The sequence below is a fragment of the Pezoporus occidentalis genome, unplaced genomic scaffold (assembly GCF_034315485.1).
Source record: "Pezoporus occidentalis ecotype Australia unplaced genomic scaffold, CSIRO_AGI_Poc_V1 ctg86, whole genome shotgun sequence".
In the NCBI taxonomy this organism is placed as follows: Eukaryota; Metazoa; Chordata; class Aves; order Psittaciformes; family Psittacidae; genus Pezoporus; species Pezoporus occidentalis.
Genome location: NW_026916220.1, coordinates 8,472,569 through 8,493,187, shown reverse-complemented (window position 1 = coordinate 8,493,187; position 20,619 = coordinate 8,472,569). Strand labels below are relative to the sequence as shown.

Genomic DNA, 20,619 nt, shown 5'->3' with positions numbered 1-20,619 from the left:
TTGAGAACTAAAAGCTATCCTTCCATGAAAGAGTGCAAGCTGAACACAGATGCCCCTGCTGGAATACTGAACTCCAAATATAGCTCCTTATTTGCTGCCAAGCACCATCTCTTGCATCTTTTCAGTACTTCAGCCAAAGAACATAAATGTATAGTCATCAATACACACTATTTCTATAAGTAAATATAGGCAGTTTGTTAACACTGGCTGTGACCAGCATCTTGATGTTTGTGTGCTGCTCACAGACTTACAACCCCACAACCCAAGTAAACTCAATTCCATCACACTGTAGTGATGAGAGATGCTCCATGCCACAACATATTACAAAGTTTTGCATTAAAAAAAAAATCTCAGTAAAGATACAAAAAGGAAGGTGAAAGAAAGCAGTTAAAAATAAAAGCTATAATGCGTAAGCCACTGTTTGGAACTGTATTCTCACTGGTGGAAATTCACTCTCATTCAATTGATAAAAGCAAATTAATTCATGAATATATGTGCTTTAAAAGGGCAAGAGTTAACTAATTTTTAAAGAATTTCTTCAGAAGCTGGGAAGTGAAAATAACAGCAAACTAAGGTTAACTCCATTCATGGAGCCCAGAAAATGAATGCAGTAATTAAACAGCAAGTGGACACTGCAATAAAGAGTAAATCCTTCCCTCTCCTCTCTGTTCTAAGACATAAGGGCATTAACTTAGCTATACTAAACAGCAGTTTACTAGACAGCAAAATAATTTTTAGTGAACGTGTTTAATGATCCTCATTTCTTTTCAGTCTAATATTGAGTGGCTCACATAAAACCAAAGTGAAAAAATTCAACACTAACTCTAACATAACTGGTATGCTGCTCCCACTGTCCCACATTCTTCTTGGTAACTAGGCTCTTGAGTCAAGTAAAAGGAGCTCAAGAGCTTTGCAGAAACCTTTCACTCAGATCACTTACCCATTAACACAGAGGACAATATGGTAAAAGACCTGCTCATGACACACTGTGTTCCCTTCAACTTTGTTTATTGATGTACTGAACGTGAAAAAGTACAAAGGATCCAAACACAAAAGAAAACATGTACAACCTCTTAAATACTCAACAGAATGTATCTTCTATTCCAACAGATGTGAATTAAGTCATACTATACAACTTCAAATAAATACCAGCCTTATATTTTACTAAGTGCTCTGATAAACACTGTAAAGTGAAGCCCAATTTACACGCCTTCTCAATGCCGTTAGTTGCTACAGTAGTATAGGAAAGAAGCATGTAGCTACTGTTTTCCCCACATTCGAAGGTTTGTGATTTCTACAGTATATACAATTTTTAATGCACAGGATTAGCTTTAACAATCTAAATGCACCTAAGAATGAGGAAGTGCTCAGGAAGCCAATTGAGTTTTGAATAGCATTGAGTGGGTCAGCATGAAAACTTGCTTATTCACTTTAGCACACACTTCACAGTATATGTACTGTACTATACTGAAAAATTTATAACTACAGTTTAAAAGAATAAGAACCAAAAGCAACTGCAAAGATAGTGTACAACTATGTTATGCATAGAACATTGGTTTTTCCAAGGGGAAGCATATGAGCATCTCAGTTTATACAAAAAGCAGGACGTAACTATGGAATTGTCAGTGCATCCTGATGAAGGCATCAAACCCTCAGCTTTTTTAAAAATTTAATTATATGCTAGATGCTAATTAGAAAATATTATGTATTTTTTCCTTAAATTTCTTCAATACATGGTAAAGATTTTCTGTATTTCCCCAAATAGTGATTTAAGCATTATACAAAGTTAAATTTCAATAGCATACAGGTGTTATGGGTTTTGTTTGAAAAATGCAAGGAAGTTTCAAAACCTATGATTATACTCATTTTTTACCACAAACATATTTATAAACAAAAATGTAGCATCACCATAAACAGCTGAAGCTAGACTATCTACAGACAAAAATAGCAACAGATCTGATGCACTGTAAATTCAAGTCCTCAGGACAACAAAAATGAATAAGCAGACCTCAAGTAACAATGTTAATGCCATTTACAAAGAAAAAACTCAATATAAGAACATTCAGAATTGAACATCACTTGGCATGTAACTCGAAAAATAAACTAAAATCAAAATTAGCTGAAAGGTTCATAACTCAAGGTCTTATTTACATTACACAAAGCTCAGGTGCTAGCCTTGAACATAACTTTCAAAATACCTCCAAACATACCCAACTTAGGCCACTTCTGCTGATTTGCTACTGCGCAAACCATGCTCAATGTCTCTTCTTAAGACAAAACAATTCTTCAAACAATAGCAAGTACATCACTAAACACCATGAGCTGCATCTGAAGGGAATTCTTTAGGAAGAACAGATTATTTTTTTTTCCCCATTTCTCAGTATTTTAAGTTTCCTGCTTGCTCTTATATTATTTAATTTGTTTCAAAATCACAAATTAATGTGAGCCACCTATCACTTAATAACCAGAATAATCAAAGACTCCACTGATGATTACAAAAATGAAACCAACAGTGCATCCCATTGACTCTACATCTTAACACAAAGGTCTCAAAAGTATCTCTACATCATAAATCTTTCTAAATTTTCCCCAGCAATTGCAAATTTCCTGGTAAGTTTTGAAAGCTCATTAGGTGTCATATGAAGAGATTTCTCAAAGTATTCAAGTCAAAATATTTGTTCCAGGACCAGTAAAAAGTTTCTCCAAATTTTTTATTTTTTATTTTTTTATAAAAATAGATGCTTTTTTAAACCCACATCAAAGAGGCTCTTATCTCTTTGGCAAGGTACTGCTTTACGAAAAGTTCTCCAGTATTCTTACAATAAACTTTTTATAATGTGTTCCCACTCCCCAACCCAAATGATAATTAGAAAATAAATACTGCTTATACTGCTTATAACTTTATAAATAAACAGTAAACTTCAAATACTTTTACTAAGCAACAAAACAGTAATGCACTAAACTGTAAATTAAACACAAGGCAAATAAAAAAGTAACATAAAAGAAATCACAAAGCCTCACTATATGCTCATAGGTTGAAGGCAGTCATGTAAAAAAAAACAAAACCACAAACCAAAAAAAAACGCAAAAAACAACTTCTTTCCTTAACTGAAACATTTCAGAAGTTCCACCTTCTTCAAAGAAGGTAATAGAATATGCATTGTGACAGGTAAAAACCCTGTTATCTCTTGTCAATATTCAAACACAAAAGTTATTTAAGAAGTTTTAATTCAAATATTAGCAATAAAAATTCTCACATATTCTCAGGATGCTAAGTAGTCATTTTATCCCCATTTCCACACTGACATACAACAAAGGCATTTACGAATTCATAAAGCATCTTGTAAACTGCCTTTGTTGTATAGTTTTTCATGTATTAATGCACTGAGAATAACTTGTTAGGCTTTGTGTGTTTTGTTTGTTTTGAAGGAGACCTGCAATACTCTGTCCCCAAGGCGATATCCATTCAGGCTAGCTATTGCCATAGCTGCCTCATCGTAGTTTGTCATAGTCACAAATCCAAAACCTTTGCACTTGTTGGTGTTAAAGTCACGGATGACTTTCACATTGGTTACTGCTCCAAAGGGTCCAAACATTTGCCAGAGGATACTCTCATCAGCATCAGGGGCCAAGTTGTATACAAAAATGCACCATCCAGTTCCTGCATGTCCAGGGATATTAATTCCAGCCAAACTCGTCATTCCATCAATGGTCATTGGAGGAAACCTACTGAAGAATGGAAGAAAACAAAACAGAATCATGAAGTCCACAGAAAATTCCACCAAAGAAATTTCAAAATAAAAAAAGATGATGACACAGGGCCTCTCAGTATGAACACGCTGGCCAGACTAATAAGGTAACATTACAATATTTATTCTTCCGCACCCCAAATACTATGTACAATACTATACACAAGTAGAACAGTGCTAGGTCTGTCTGAAATAAAACAACACACAAAAATCAAAAGAAAAGCATGCTATAAAACCAGTGAGGATTAGTAAGTCATTTGAAACAGGAATTCCAGGGATCTGCTACAAATGGTTTCTCTCTTCCATGCACAATGCATCAAAATGAACAATCTGAAGTCTCAACATGCAAAAATCCAACAAAAGCCTTACTGAAAAAGTAAAAGTACACCAAATAATAATTTGGTTATTATGAACCCAGCAGTCCTTTATTACCTCTTTACTCCATAAGCCATATTGAGCAGATTGTCCAACCTGCAAAACATTAGCATGTGTTCAATCTTCAGACTTTTCCACCCTTTAGTCTTAAGGAAACTTGATATGTTACTGCCAAGTTCCTTGCATAGCAGAGAACTTCATGCTTAAGTGGAAGTATCACCACTGAAAGAGCTGTGGTACCTTATTACACTTGACACAGTTAGCAAATGCAAAACAGATGTTCTTGTGTAGCATCCACACTTATAAATAGTTCAATTCAAAGTGCCACTATTAAGTACCACTACTTAAGCTTAAGTCAAATACTCTAGCATAATGTTAGACAGTGATCACCTTGGTGAAATTTTCCAGATTACTAACTTGTTGTGGATAAAAACTTTACTGAGGCTTCTGACAGTCTGCTGATATGAATACCCAGAGAGATGCAGGGTTTTTGATCAGTAACAAATGTTAGACTATGAACTGCAAATAAAAACTTATTTTCCTACTCTTTTCGAGAATAGTGTTTTTAGAATATATACACACGCACACATCTATTAGCCCTTAAGCTTCCTCCAAGTGTTTCTTCCCCCAAACTGCTGAACTGCAGCATGCCACCACAACTCTAAACCCTTTGTAATTACCTAGCTAATACCCAGAACATGCAGTGCCTACCAGTCCTCTTAATGTTATTCCTGAAGTCCCTTGGAGTACTTTAAAGAGAATTTCTACCCTAAAGAAGCCCTGGTTTCTTCCTGTCAAAGTCCAGACATGTGAAGAGAAAGTCTTAAAGGCTCTCTTCAGGACTCCACAAAAGGTAAGTTTCAGTAAGAAAGAGTACACTTAATTTGCAGCTTACACCTACTTTACAGATCTGTACCTTACTGTGATTTCTCTCCAGTAATGAGCTATGGGATTTAATAACCATTACTGGTATACAGAATCCAAACTCAAGTGCTGCAGCGGTATAACTAAACTTGTGCACAAACAGCTTGAAGAAAAAAATGCCTGGTCTTATTTGCAAACAAGTAAAAGTCTCAAACTACAGAGCACTATGATTCTGCAGTGAACAGGGTTTGTGGAAATCGCTGACAAGAAAGCAAACCACTGCAAACCTAAAAAGGAAATTTAAAAAACACCTATTATCAGTAGAGTTAGTGTGGATGACAGAAGTCTAATGTTACTAACATTTGGGGGTGGAAAGGAGGGTGAAGAGTTCCAGAAACACCACCATTTATAGGTCATTGCTGTAGAGCCCTGGGCTGAAGACTTAATACAGTAATGCTATCAAACCGTAACAGTTTTCATCAGTTATCTGGACAACTTAAAAATATTCTGGAAAAATTATCAGGGGCAGCCACTGGACAACTTTTAAAGATGCTAAAAATTTTTAAAGACGCATCCTATAGAAACTGAGAAACAGTTATATATAGCTACTTTTTGAAGTCCATATCACAATTTTTCTTAGCAAGAAGAAAGGCAGCACTCTAGTGACCTTATCGTTCTTTATTACTAAAGCTTATGCTAATTCTGTTTTCAGGTCTCTGTCGGCCATTACAAACACAGGGCAAGTACATCAGGCAATCACATCTGAAAAGTCAACAGCTAAGATCTCTTGCAAGTGAGACCTAAAGGATCTGAAGTATCAGTGCAATCTGATCTACACAGCCACAGAACTGGAATGCTGCAAAACCAGCAAAGCAAACAACTAAATAAACAAGAGAGAATTTGCCTTTATAGCTATAAAAACTTAAAATTTGGCAAGGCTGCCTCTTTTAGAGTGGAAACAGATGCTCAAACGCCCTCCCCAGAAAGTTATATTAAGAAAAATATCTAATTTTGTCTGCAACCCCAATTTACCTTTTGACCGGTCATTCTTCAACCTTACTCTTCCTTCAAATCTATAAAGCGAGAAAGATTTTAATCTCGCTCACTACAGACCTGATACCTACTCAGTGCTTTTTGAAACTTTATACTTTTAAGTGGAGCAAATCACAGTACCTATTATGGTTGTTTTAGGCATCACTTTACAGTTAATTTCTCAAGAAAAAAACACACAACAACAAAACAACCAACCAAACAAAAAAATAAAACCACATCCAAACAACAGCAACAAAGACACACCCAAAAAACCAATTTTTGCATGAAATTTAAATGGCCCTGATTTAGCTGGGGGAGTTATTTTTCTTCCTAGTAGCTAATGCAGTGCTGTGTTTTGACTTTAGTCTGACAATAATGTTGAAAACCCATGGCTGTTTTAGTTGTTGCTCAGTGATGTTTACCCTGATAAGACTTTTTAAAAGTCTTGTGCTCTGCCAGTGAGGAGGGGCACCAGAAGCTGGGAGAAAGCAGAGACAGGACACCTGACCCAAACTAGCCAAAGGGGCATTCCATACTACAGCACTTCATGCTCAGTATAGAAACTGGGGGTAGCTTGGGTTGGGTATTGGTCAGCAGGTGATGAGCAATTGTATTGTGCATCACCTGTATTTACTGGTGGCTTTGTTTTTTTTCCCTTTTCCCTTTTAGTTTTATATTCTCTCCCCTTGCTATTGCCCTTATTATTAGTAGTAATATTATAGAATCACAGAATAGTTAGGGTTGGAAAGGACCTTGAGATCATCCAGTTCCAATCCCCCTGCCATGGGCAGGGCTACCTCACATATTATATTGTACTTTAGTTAAACTGCTCTTATCTCAATCTATCAATAATGAAATTGGTTCTCCCTTCAAGGCAGAAGAGCTACTCTAGTGCTTTCACACCTGTGAGATACAGCACATAAGGCTGAAAAGCTGAAGAAAACTAAAATTCAGAAGTCCTGCCAGAAGTGCAATCAATAAACTCTGAATGCTATGTCTAAAAGTAAGGGTAGCCAATGAAGAGCTTTACAAGTTTGGTATATTCTCTTTGAAGCACACTATTTTAAAGTCAAGAGACTTTATCTCTTGAAAAATAAAACAGAAAATGCTTGAGTGTACTACTGTTTAACACAATCCAGTCACGTAGCCCAGGGCAGAAGGTGGGAAGAAATGATCAAAATAACTGAGAAAAATCTGAGGTACTCATGAATGTAGATAATACAGTATTTGTTTCACTTTGTTCTCACCATCTGTCCTTTCCAATTCACTAAATATCACAGGGAACTGTATGATTATAGCTTCAGTGTGATGGGAACATATATTTGTGAAGACAGAAATGCAGAAAACATTTGCATAATCTTCATACAAAATTCTGTAATAAAAGAAGACAGTGTGGCATGCAGGATTTGGACAACTACAGAAAAAAAACTGAAAGCCAGAAGAGGGAGGAAAGACAGCAAGTGGGGAAGAGGAGGCTGGCTGTGGCATGCCATATGGCCAAGAAGGAAGCTGAATTGCCTTTAGGTCAACGTTAATTGAATCAACTTGCCCATTAATCCATAATAATCTAAGAAATTAAAAATAACCTTCAAAAGGGGCTTTATTTAGTGACTGCATAGAAGAAAAAGACATAATCTGTTTAAGTAGTTTTATCAGATACTGGAATGCTATCAATACAATGCTATCAATACAATGAAATTTTTGTTCAACATTTTCATGTGTCTACTTCACACACATAGAAATCAGACAAGAGCAGAAGGTAAGGAAGGTGGAAAACACTTGCTTCCATGACAGCTGCACATAAGCATGCTTTTGACTTACCTAAAACGTTGAGCCTGCTGAGCCAGAGGTGCCGGATACCTTCTGTTTGGAGAATGGTACAGCTGGGAAAGGATAGCCTGATTGGTTTTTTGGCTTGGATTGTTAGCAAACTTTACAGTGATGGGCTCTGTGGCACCTGGAGGTTTCTGGCCATTCAAGCCCTTGATAGCTTCTTCTGCTTCAATTCGCTTGTCAAACCGGATAAACCCTACACCCCTTGATGTTCCTGCATAGGGGGAAGGAAGCATGTAGTAATTAATTCAGAGACTCTGGAATTAGAAACTAACACTTATAACCAATTGATACACTAATGACCAATTTCTGTGAATACATAATAATTCTGAGCTTACCAGACCTGAGCTTTTGCCCAAAGTAAGGCTTTTCCACTGGTTTTTGGTTTTGTTTTCCTTTAAATTTAACTAACATAAGATATAATGTTGGAAAGATGAGGGAAATTACAGTGGAGACAACTTAAACACAGTGAGCCAAAAGGTAATTCTGAAGCAAAGCAATTGGAAGAGGGATGGAGATGAATGTAGAACCAGCTACACTGTAATCTCTGTTCAGTTCATACTACTCTGTAATATCTAAATCCACAGAAATTCTGTAAATAGCTTAGTCATTTGCTCCATACTAGCAAGAAATGGCTTATGCTCTCCTGCAGCACTCCTTGAAATTCCCTTTGGAGCAAATATGCAGTGAGGATGAAGACAGAGTGCAGGTTGTAAATTGCAGGAATAGTGTTACTGTGGCTCTAACAGCCTGTGGTTACTTCTAAGTAAAAGATTCAATTTCAGCATACCACCATACTTTTGTAGGTGCTATTTTTAAAGGAAAATTTCATTGGGCCATTTATTTTTCCTTGGTATAGAAAAAGTCAAGGATGACATACAAGGGTATAAGTGTTTATGGAGGGTCTTAGAATATCACAACTCAAAAGTTTACACTGTGCCTTAAATACATTAACACACTGAAGTTTCAGTACTTAAACCAATTAATATTAAAGCTACTACAGCTAACACTAATTAGTTGCATGTCATTTTGTAATATTCCTAAATCCATTTAGAGGCCCCTTCTTTTGGTTCATGAATAAGCAGACAAATTAGACACTTGTCCTCACTTGAGAAAGACATTAATGACAAGAAATGTATTCTGTTCATAAATAATGACAATTTAAACCAGCAAAATGACAATAAGCAGGCATAAGAAAGCTTTAGAGGCAAATATCACAGCTTCAATTTTGCATTTCTCATGGCAGTTGGTATCACAAGCTTATTATTCATAGCATTTTGAGCCTAGCTTTTCCAACTAACTAGGAAGGAGGAGGAAAGAAAGATTCAACCTGAGTAACATTGTATGCCAGAGAACTACTGTGCACATACTTGGATTTATGAGTACTTAAGAATTATATTACATATTTAAAAGTTCAATTATATTTACTTAGCTCACCCCCTTGTAAAGTTCCACCTATTTCTATCCATGAATATATAGCGACATACTCTAAAAAAGTTTCTTATTGCACAAAGACTGGAAATCTGACCTGCAAATCTACTGCATCTAGAAGTTACTATTTGGCCATTAGCTTTCCTTTTCTTGCCTCTCTACACTTTTACCAACTCACACTATTAAAACACTTTAAATATTATGTGTCAGTATTGAGATTTCTGCTAACGTAATGGACTATACATGAGGCCCTCTACAGGTCAGCCAAATGTCGAACAATGGTATGTGCAACCCTTTCAAAGTAAGACCATTTGAAAACTTTATGACCTCCTACAGCTGAAAGCTTTGTCACCCACAATACATGCAACTTTGACCAGGTACAGCTATTAAAAAAAAAAAATCAAGCTAGCTTATTATTATGTGAGTACATTAATTCTTGTGTCCCACAGCCCTGATCTGGTTTTGGTTTGTTTTTCTGGGGGGTGTGGTTGTCTTTTTTTTTCTTTAGGTAAGAATTTTGAGAGCCCAGCTCCTCTGTACTTTGCTTTGCACATTCAGGATGTCTGTCATGTACTTGGCATTTCATTTGATTGATTATTTTTGGAACAGGCCTGCTGGAAGCAGGTGAGGCAGCAAATAAGGCTCCTCAACGTCTGCCACTTAATCCAGCAAAATTACACGCACTACTTTCCAAGTCTGAAAAGTAACCAGCGTCATTGACACCCAGTCACTGGTTAAGACACATCCTGTAACAATGCAACTAATCTGCTAAAGCTTAGTTCCTCAAAGACAGAACTTAACCTTCCTGAGGAACTCAAAGTTCATGTTCTTCTGTGTGCCTGAAGTTAATGAGGCTACCCTGAAAACAGAAATTACTAGACCAGTCTTTTGTATCCTAGCCTCAGAGAACTAGCTTTGCATTTACACATGAAATTTTATTTTTATAAAAATGTGTTTAATAGCATTTCATAAGGTGCATAGGGACTATTTTCACACAGCAGCTTGGAAAGGAAGATTATAGCAGCTGTAAGTTTATCACAAGCCATGAAACAGGCTTCAAACCTGTACCATCAGGATGGAAGTGACTCAAGCTGGTCCAGTACAATCCACAATCTATTTTTGTCCATGCATATTTATGAACAACTCCATCAGAAAATTGCATTTTCTGGCTTGCATACACCTTTCATACAAAACAACATGGTTGTACTGAAAGGTGAAATATTTTTAAAACTTCCAGTCCAAAAATGAGAGGAAGTGCAAAACTGCCTACCTACCTGAGACTTGATCAACCAGAATACGAGAAGTAATAATGCGTCCATAATGGCAAAAGAGTTGTTCCAGTTCCTTCTGGGTCATGGTTTTTGGAAGTCCACTAACATACAAATTTGCATCTCTGATAGAAGCTGAGCTTGGTCGCGCATAGGAAACCTTAGGAAAAAAGTAAAAAACCTAGACATCAAACACTTTTTAAACAGTTGAAATAGAACTAAGTAAGTTGTTCTGAGAGTCTGGAATGTTTTTAAGGGCAGCCAGGAAAGTCACCTTGCAAAGCCAGTTAAGTAGGGTCTTTTTGGAGCTGGCTTCTGCAAAAAACTGAAAGAACACAACACAGACTGTGCAGAAGCAGTTAACTACACGAACTCATATGTAATTTAAGGAGTACTTTCAAATAAAGGGGAAAGCTAGGTACACACACATCAAGCTTTTATGGGGAAAAAATGTTCTCGGTTAGCTTACTGTAAGATTACAAAGACAAGTTTAAGGAAGATCAGAGACTGTTTTCTTTTTAATTATCATTAAAAGTTTTTAAAAAATGCAAGGAATAAAGATTTCAGATTCTAGGTCAAAGCCATAGACAGCCCAAAGCTCTTAAAGGTTTGGGTTTTCCAAGTGCTGTGCCCTCTGTACATGCATTGAGCTTGCTATCATATGATAGGCTATCATTCACTAAGTCCAGACACTCTGCTACATCACTTTTGTAAGTCTAAAAATGAATGGCAAAAGTGGGAATGCAACCTGCATTTCATCTCAGCAGCAGGTTACCAATTTCTGCACCAGAAATAACACTTCTTACAACTAAGTGCCAAGTGACAGTGAGCTTCTCAAGTCACTCTGACAGAGGTTTTTACTTGCTGCCTCAAAGAGCCAGTCAGAAATATTTTAAGATTATCAATTATATTCTTCAGCCCTCAGACACATGCTACAAAAACAGTATCTTGAAGATTTCACTGTCCCTTACAGAGTCTATGTGTTTTATCTTTATTACAGGAAGACCAGACCACAATATCCATGCATGTGGAACAGGACAAGACAAAACACTTTATTTGGGATTTTCACCGTAGAAAATATTAAGATAAAAAGGAGCCTCAAAAAGCAGTCAGATTTTTCTCCTTTCCTTCCCTCACTGCAATGCAAGGTCAGCCAGCTCTGGGAAGCTGAACTCAGCTCTGTAAATATATCTTTCACCTAATACTTTTACATTTATTTTCAAATCCTCTGCCTGTATCATTTCCATGCACATCAGCAAACTCTTAGACTCCTACGGAACTACAGTAAGAGGCAATTGAGATAGAGCACCCTGGAGATTAAACAAGCAGTACCCTGAACGCTTCTGTGATTGTTCAAACTTTTACCAAAAAGCTTTGTGCAAGGGATCTTCCAAAGCTGGCTGAACAGGCCTGACCTACAAAACTCGTAGCTGTACAAGATAATGCACTATCCAACACAGACCTCTGCAAGCCACAGCACCATGCTCTTCTAATGCAAGAGCCACACAAGAGCTAAAAACCTGTGTTCAAAGTGTTTGTCTACTGATCCCACACACAGGCAGCTGGAGATAAGCTCAACCTTTTCTCCAAATTAACTTTTTTTTGGAGATGCGCCAATTTAATTGCAATAGAAGAGCTGCCAATGTCCAGCCTTACAACAGGAATAACAGAATTTCCCAGTTTACATTTAGTTTGTTTCAACTGCAGTAAAGCCACACTGAAGAATTATTTTCCACTGGAGTTGAGCCCCCTGAACTAAAAATTACTTAGGCCTCTTCTACATGCCCCCTCACTTTGTGTTATTAGAAATGTGCACTATGGAACTGTCCACAGAACTGCTCATGAAAACTACCACCATGATGATGCCATGTAGAAAACCACAGACCCTTTAGCAAAAACTGATCCAGTGTGTATGATCAAAGTGTAAAAAATGAACCAACCAAAACACTCCACCAGGAATCTGCTATGTGTAAATCCTGCCTCAGCTTCCCATGTCACAGGGACATCTTCTATAAATTCAGTCAGACATAACAATGGGCATTTTCCAAGAAAGTAATTCTCCTCCCACTTTCAAAAATGTCTTTGACATATCTCACAATTTTTTCAAGATACAGTGTGAACAGAAAGCAGTAGCTTCTTTTGTAGACTAGTTGGGAATTTTTAGGTTAGACATTCCATTTTGCCTTGATTCTTGCCATTTAAGAAAGTCTACGTAAGATTATTCCTAGAAGACAGTATCAACTCTTAAGAGTCAGAGCCACACAGCAGGAGTGTTTAGGACTTACGTGCTTGTAACCTGCCACAAGAAGCCTCTTTAACTATCTGAACAGCAGTAGCAAAAAGTTATTATGGCAATTTTGCAACACTGGAAGTAATACGTCCATATACTTTGCAGCACCACTTTTAATTACAACAATGATGGAATCTTGTAAACTAGTGGAAACGAGAGACCAGATAATACATGTTACAAGAATAGCAGTCATGTTCATGCACAACAGAATACTTGGTTTCCAAGAGCCTTTCACAAGGTAGATGAGAAATTTAGCAGATCCTTCAGGAAAGGCTTTTAAAGATTTCTTAGAACTTGCTAGAGTAGATTCGATACGCAAAACCACATCTCATCAGCAACATTAGCTCTTTCAGAGAAAAACAGGAGAGACCCTACTGTTATTTTACTTTGCCATTTTTTTAAAACTAACCATTCTGTTTCCTTATATGAGTTTTTGCAAAGTCAAGGACAATGAGCAGCAGTAGAAAAACTACAGAAATAAAGCTCAGGGGAAAGCAGTCTTGCAAGTCAGAAAGAGAAGAGGAATCAAGTTTCAGCTACCAGCTGTACAGCAGATTGACACAGGTGGGTCAAGTGGCTGATTTTACAAGTTCTGTGTTTAAGGGTTTAACACCAAACTTTTGTAAAAACAAGGTTTTGTTTTTTTTTGTTTTGTTTTGCTTAAAAAGTGGTAAATCTGCTTCCAGTATATGTCTGTGCAGCCAAAAGCCCTATCCTTGCAAGATGTATGTTTTTTCAAATTCTGTATGTTCAACCCTTACATTACATACATGCATGTTTAGAAGAACAGTTTCTGTATCTTGAGTCACTTTCCTACTCTTTTGCAGGTAAAATTATATACCTATGATAAACTCTCTATGCACCAAAGAATAACAGGCAACCTGCACCAGTGACAGGAAAACAGCGGAAAGCTTGCCAAGAAGCAGGACAGTGACATCTACCCAAGAAGTAGACAAATACAACAAGGAATAAAACACCTTGAGCAACTTGCCCACTTGGTTTATGGGCACCATTAAGAAATAAAAGCTCCATGCCCCATTTGGCAAGATGGCCTTAAGGAGACCAAGGACCAGAAAATGGAGACAGACTGCCTAGGAGTCAGGACTAGAAACAATAAAATCCTCAATTACCAAAACCCAAGCAGTTCTGAACAGCCAAGTTAAATTTTCCAAATAAACCCTTTCAGGCCCCCAGATTTAGCCCAACATAAGTAGGAGGGCACAGCAACAAAGTCCATTTTGTAACAGTTCATTGTGTTCAGTTATTAATGTAAAGTTGGACACTAAGGAAAGCAGGGGAGGACAAGCACTACTTATAGATAAACCACAGGAAGGAAGCTGTATAGCTGCACACATCACTGGCACATCTCAGTTTTATCTGTCAACTTCTAATTCTCTCTGGAGATTCACTGAAAACTGTTCCATCTAGTCTTATTTAAGCTGTCAAACACAAGTTTCTTTGTATTTGGCCAGGTCCTCTGGAGAGAAAATTCCTGGGAGTGACCATCAGCCAAGGAAGAAAGAAAAACAGTGAATTGTATTTTTATTCAATAAGAAAGCTATTGACTGCCAGTCAAACAACATTTCACTACTAAGAAACTCAAAACCCCCATGGTTTGATTAAGGAGGTATTGTGGATTTTATATTAGCTTTGAACTCAAATACCTGTTACTAAGCTGTTTTCTAAGCATGCGTGCTTGCGAGCACTTAGAATAGAGGTTGCTGAACATAAGCCTCACAAATTCCTTTCAAATAGGATAAAAGTCTGTGTGAATAGAAGACATCAAAGGCCTGCCAAAGCCCTTAAGCTATAGTTTATGGCACTACTGTTTCCCCAGCCTCCGAACTACCTAGACTTTGCTCTAGAAGTAGCTCTACAGATGTTGAGATTAAATAGCTCCATTTTCTAAGCAATTTAATGCAGTAACTGGACTTTCCGTCCAGCCTCCTACTACTGTCAAAGTCATTCTGATTTGATGCATGAGATAGAATAAAACTGAGAAAGTACAATGTAAGTAGAAATGAGAGTTGCATTTTTTACAATTCAAGAAAGATGCACTCATAAGAAGCAAAGAAAAATCCTTAAGTCAAATAAGTGACCTGTGAGGTCACTGCTGAATACCTAAAATTTCTTTCCCTCCTGGACAGTGATGCTAAGGTAGGGTAGAAGCAAATGATGAACACAAAAGATGTGCCTGATCTGCAGTTCATGTTCTGTAGTGCTGAGAATGAAACTACAATTCTCTTATCCATGTATCACACTGATGGACCTCCCTGGTGATTACGACAGCCCAGTAGCACAGATGTGGATACCATAGTTCTTAACAAAGCAAGCTGCCAGAGCAGATTTATAGGTCTGAAAACCATGCTGATACCCCTGCTCACCATACCCAGTGACTGAACAATCACCTCCAAGCCAAAGATCATCCTAGGAAGCAGGAAATCAAGCAAAGGTATTGGTGGGGGACTGCTTGGGTGAACAAGGGATTAAACTCCAACATAAAAGTTTGTACTCCATATGAAAGCAGGAATACATAAATGGTGTCAAATCATGCATGGATGAGGTCACGAAAGCTAAAGCCCACCTGGATTTGAATTTGGTGAAAGATATGAAGGGCAGCAAAACCAAGATCTATATAAAAGTATTGGCAGCAAAAGGAAAATGGGAAAACATGAACCCACTGCTGACCAGGGGAACATCAGAAGAATACAGAATACTTCGTATACTGTTTCCTTGTCTCAGTCTTTACCAGTATAAGTGACCTTCAGGAATCCCAGGCCCATGAGACAACAGAAATTCTGGAACAAGGAATACTTACTCTCAGTAGAGCAGGATCACACTGAGGAATAGTTAAACTGCACAAAGTCCATGCAGCCTGAAATTTGGCATCCACAAGTACTGAGGAAGCTGATGAATGTCACTGCAAGGGAAGGCAACTCTTGGTTGTCTTTGAAGGATCATGAGGAACTGGGGAGGTTTCTGAGGAGTAGGAAAAAGCAAGTATCTCCCATCCTCAGGACTGGCAAGAAATTCTCCTGTTCTCCGGGAAACTGCAGGCCAGTGTCCTGGGTTCAGCAGTAGCAGTCATTTTTCCCCTTCTTGGTAGCTGGTGCAGTGCAGTGTTTTGACTTTCAGCTCGGGAACAGAGCTGATAACAAGCGATGTTTTGGTTTGGCCAAGGACTTTGTGAGCCTCATGCTCTGCCAGGGAGGAGGGGGAGCCAGGAGGAAGCAGAGACAGGACACCTGACCCAAGTTAGCCAAAGAGGTATTCCATACCACAGCACGTCATGCCCAGGATGTAACTGGGAGTTAGCCGGAAGGGCTGGGAGACTGCAGGGTTGGAAGAGGTATCGGTCAGAGCTTGGTCGGGCTGGGGGGGGCGAGTTATCGGTCGGCTGGTGGTGAGATGATGTATTCTCTTCCCTTGTTATTTCCTTCATCATTATTATCATTGGTGGTAGCAGTAGTGATTTGTGTTATACCTTAGTTACTAAACTGTTCTTATCTCAACCCGTGGGAGTTGCATTCTTTTCGATTCTCCTCTCCGTCCCTCCGAGAGCAGGGGGAGGGCAAGAAAGGGGGGGAAGTGAGCGAACGAATTACCTGACTGGGTTTAAACCACGACAGCCAGTCAATCTCAACTCCATCCGAGAGAAGGTGATTGAGGAACTGATCATGAAAATCTCCACTCACATAACTGACAAAGGGTAACTGGAAGTAGCACAGATTTATAAAGGTGAAGTCATGTCTGTCCAACTTAACGGCCTTCTATAATGACATGACTGCCTTGGTAGACAAGTGGATAATCATGATGTTCATCTCAACTTCAGTAAGACTTGACACTCTTTACAATAATATTCCTCACAAAGCACACATTAAGTACACCTACATGTACTTAAGTACTCACTAAACAAGTATGAAGCACATACTAGTTAAGTGGGCCAGTGACATAGACTGAACTGGCAGGTTCAGTGGGTTGTGATGAGAGGAATGAAGTCCAGTTGGAGGCTAGATACTGGCCTCTGTTAATACTGGATCCAATATTGTTTAACATCACCTGGATAATGGAGCAGAGTGTACCCTCAGAAACTTCACAGATGATACAACTTGGAGCGGCCAATAGACCAGAAGGTTGTACTGCCATCAAGAGAAACCTCAATAGACTGGAGAAATGGGCAAACAGGAAACTCAAAAAAATTAAACATCAGGAAAAGCAGAGCTCTTTCTGAGGGGAGAAATAATCCCAAGTACCAGTACATGCTGGGAGCTGCCTAGTTGAAATGCAGCTTGGCAGACAACCTTGAGTGCTGATAGACACCAAACTGATCATAAGCCAACAGAATGTACCCCTGTGACCAAGACAGCCGACAGCCACCCAAGCTGCATTAGTAGAAGCACTACTAGCAGGTCAAAGGTAGTTATCCTTCACCTTTACTCAGCACTGGGCAGACACTTCTGGGAGGCTGTCTCCAAGCTCTATGATCCCCCAGTATAACATGGATATTTACACCCAGATGGAGTCCACTAAAGGGCAACAGAAATGATTAAGGGACTGGAGCATCTCTGTGGCAAGAAAAGGCTGACAGACCAGGAGCTGCCCAGCGTGCAGAAAAGGCAGCTCAACAGGATCTTAGCCAGAAAAATCTGACAAACACAGCAAGACAGAGAGAGATAGACTCTTCTCTGTAGTATAACAGTAAGAGGCAAAGTGCACAAACTGGAGCACTGAAAAGTTCATTTGGAATTCTGTACAGATTTCATTCAGAAGAAAACACCTTTTCATGGTAAAGGGTGGTCAAGCATTAGAAGTTATTCAGATTCTGTAGCTAACTCTGGAGATGTTCAAAATCCAGCTGGACCCACACGTGCCTGCAACCTCAGCCATTCTGTGATACTGCAACCACACATCTCGAGGAAATTCTTTAAAACAGACTTCTACCCAGAGTCTGGAAGTAACTTGAATCAACTGAAGGTAACAACACCAGGATTTTGTATAAAACCAGGTATAAAGTAATTTTCCCTCTATTCCTTCCAAGAGGAGTTAAAGATAGATAATGTGTTCCAAAGGGGAATTAACACTGCTGGGCACATGCTGTCACATACCAAGGATATAAACTCACTCTGGGCCATTCAGAAGGGGCAAAATCCACAAGAAGTGTTTGCTAACTTCCGGCAAGTTTACCTTACACTACAAAACTGGAATCTGTTAAGATATAAAGCAGTATCTGCAAAATTCCTCTCAATTTTCCTCTGACAAATATATGACTTTTTATTCACAGGGACAGCTAATCCGCTGATATCTATTGCCCATGCCATAGCTGGTAAATGTCATTTGGAACAGAGCTGGACATAGCAGTTAAGGCCTATACTGAATGCAATTTAAAAAAAGCAAGTAAGTTAAAGCAGTAAATTCTAGCCAGTAAATATTCCCACTACCAGTTCAGTTTTGGTGTCACTGCTGTTGAATTCTTGAAATGGACAGGGTATTTTTCACATCTAGTAACATAAACCAATCACAGATTACCTTATGTGGAAAGTGTAACAGTGATGACTGCTGTATTCTAATGGTTGCATACCAGGATCTGAGCACATTAGTCACAGGTATAACATACAAAGTGAAATCAGCACTGTTACCAATATCCAAACACTATCTATCTTGCTACAGACCAGAAGTTTTGGCCAGGCAAGAAATCTGGAGGAAACACAGAACTTCAGAAACCCAGTGTGACTGAAGTTCTATTTACTTTGGCAGAACATTACTAGTTATCTGTGATTATTCCAAGTAAGCACAACTAGAGAAAAAAAGTGCTCCACAAATTGTTACTCATATAAGGGAATTAATTCCCATGCAGAAGAAGCTTGCCAGAAGTATTGGATATACCATTTCTACTCATTATTGATGCTGAAGTCCAGTTATTTCACTTGTGATACAGATGTAAAGATTCTCCAGATTCATCTCCTTACCTGTATCCTGTCAGTTAGCTCATTTACTAATTACCTGGCCACAGTTCTAGATTCAGTTTCTTCAAACAATATACGTATGCACTGAATTATTAGCTGTGCTAAAATATTACTTCCACAGATACTTCAACAGGTGAATACTGAATAAGCGTTAATGTTACGCAATGTTAAAACCATTGAACACAGCACAAGTCAAGGAGTAGCCACAAAGCCTACAGTTTTAAATAGCTAATGATCACATACACTGTACAACACTGAACACAGTTACCCTGGAGACACCAATTTAAAAAAAGTTTCACTGAAGCTTTGTATTGCAGTTAGTAAGAAAGTCACTTGTTTCTAGAAATGAAAACATTACCCCACTAAATACATATATTTCCACTGCTTTAATATTTAATTTCTCTAGCATCAAGATGATTTGATTTACAATTTTCAAGTCAAAACTGTGAAAGCTAGCAGGTTAAACTAAAGGATTTTCTAAAAAGAATTGAGACCCAGTCCCTACAACTGAATGTTTCAGTTTCTTATGGTATGCTACTATCTATAGACACCTTAGCACCATACTGCCATCTTTTTTATCTCCTACTCTATTGGTAGTATAGAAGGCAAACAGTGTTTGTACTACCTGCAAGAGTTACAGGAATAAGTGATATTAAATTCTAAACATTTTTACTTGAGATACCCTTACAAGTCTTTAAATCTGAAATCTTTCAGTGTTAAAATCAGTTATTTCAATATGCTTACATTCAATAACTTCTAGTGTAAACTTTCAGCTTAGAACACTGTTTGCCTTGTAGAATAGTACCCAGTTCTAAGATTGTTCCAGTGGGGGAAAAAAAAACAAAAAAACCCCAACAAGGAGTGCATCCAAGCTTGCCCTGGAGCACCACATTTCCAACGAGCCCTTCCCTGTTGGTGAGCACGAGGTAAAGCATGGCAACTCTCCTTGTTGGCTCCTCTATTACTTGCAGAAGGAAGTTGTCTTCCACACAATCGAGGAACCTCCTGGATTGCTTGTGCCAGGCCGTACCGTCCTTCCAAAAGATGCCAGGGTGGTTGAAGTCAACCATGAGAACAAGGGCCTGTGAGCGCGAAGCTTTTCCCATCTGTCTATAGAGTGCTTCATCCACAGGTTCTCCTTGATTAGACCGTCTATAACAGATCCCCACACTAATGCTTCCCATAGCTGTTTTCCCTTTAACCCTTATCCACAAACTCTCTGTTAACTGCTCACATGTCCCCAGAGAGAGTTCCATGCTCTCCAGCCTATCCCTAACATAAAGGGCAACTCTCCCTCCCTGTCTGCTGGGCCTGTCTTTTCCAAAAAGCCTGTAACCTTCCATTCCAACACTCCAGCCATAGGAGCCATCCCACGTTTCTGTGATGCCTATTATATCATACCCCCGTAGACATGCACACATCTCTAATTCTCTTGTTTGTTCCCCATGCGATGGGCGTTTGTATAGAGGTATCTGAGCTGAGCTCCAGCTGAAGCCGGCTCATTGGCTGGAGTGGTTGGAATATTATCTACATTGGTCTGAGCATTTATTTATTATAGGTGCTGGCAACTGACTGGGTGTGTTGGGATGGAATGACGCCCCCCTCCCCCAACACACCTAGTTTAAAGCCTCCTTGACCAGTCTGGCAAGCCTCCTACCAAAACTGCTCTTTCCCTTCGTTATCAGACCAGCTCCACCAGCCCTCACTAGACCTGGCCTACAAACTTTGGGTTCAAGACACCCAAACCTCTGACTATGACACCACCCTTTTAACCATTTATTAACCTGGCCAATCCTCCTAGCTTTTTTTAGGTC

General features: G+C 38.7%; 1 protein-coding gene across 13 annotated transcripts in view; it reads right to left on the bottom strand.

Moving 5' to 3' along the window:
* Positions 1-991: 991 nt before the first annotated feature.
* ELAVL2 (ELAV like RNA binding protein 2) overlaps positions 992-20,619 on the bottom strand; it is a 100,086-nt gene continuing 80,458 nt past the window's right edge. For 9 of the 13 annotated variants that reach the window (XM_062604355.1, XM_062604357.1, XM_062604356.1 and 6 more), the window contains 4 exons: positions 10,559-10,712; positions 7,842-8,067; positions 4,182-4,220; positions 992-3,729 (listed from right to left, as the gene is read on the bottom strand). In XM_062604355.1, the coding sequence (XP_062460339.1) occupies positions 3,399-3,729; positions 4,182-4,220; positions 7,842-8,067; positions 10,559-10,712 (750 nt within the window). In that variant the 3' untranslated portion in view covers positions 992-3,398. The remainder of the gene's footprint in view (positions 3,730-4,181; positions 4,221-7,841; positions 8,068-10,558; positions 10,713-20,619) is intronic. The other 4 variants (XM_062604351.1, XM_062604352.1, XM_062604353.1 and 1 more) reach the window with 3 other exon arrangements.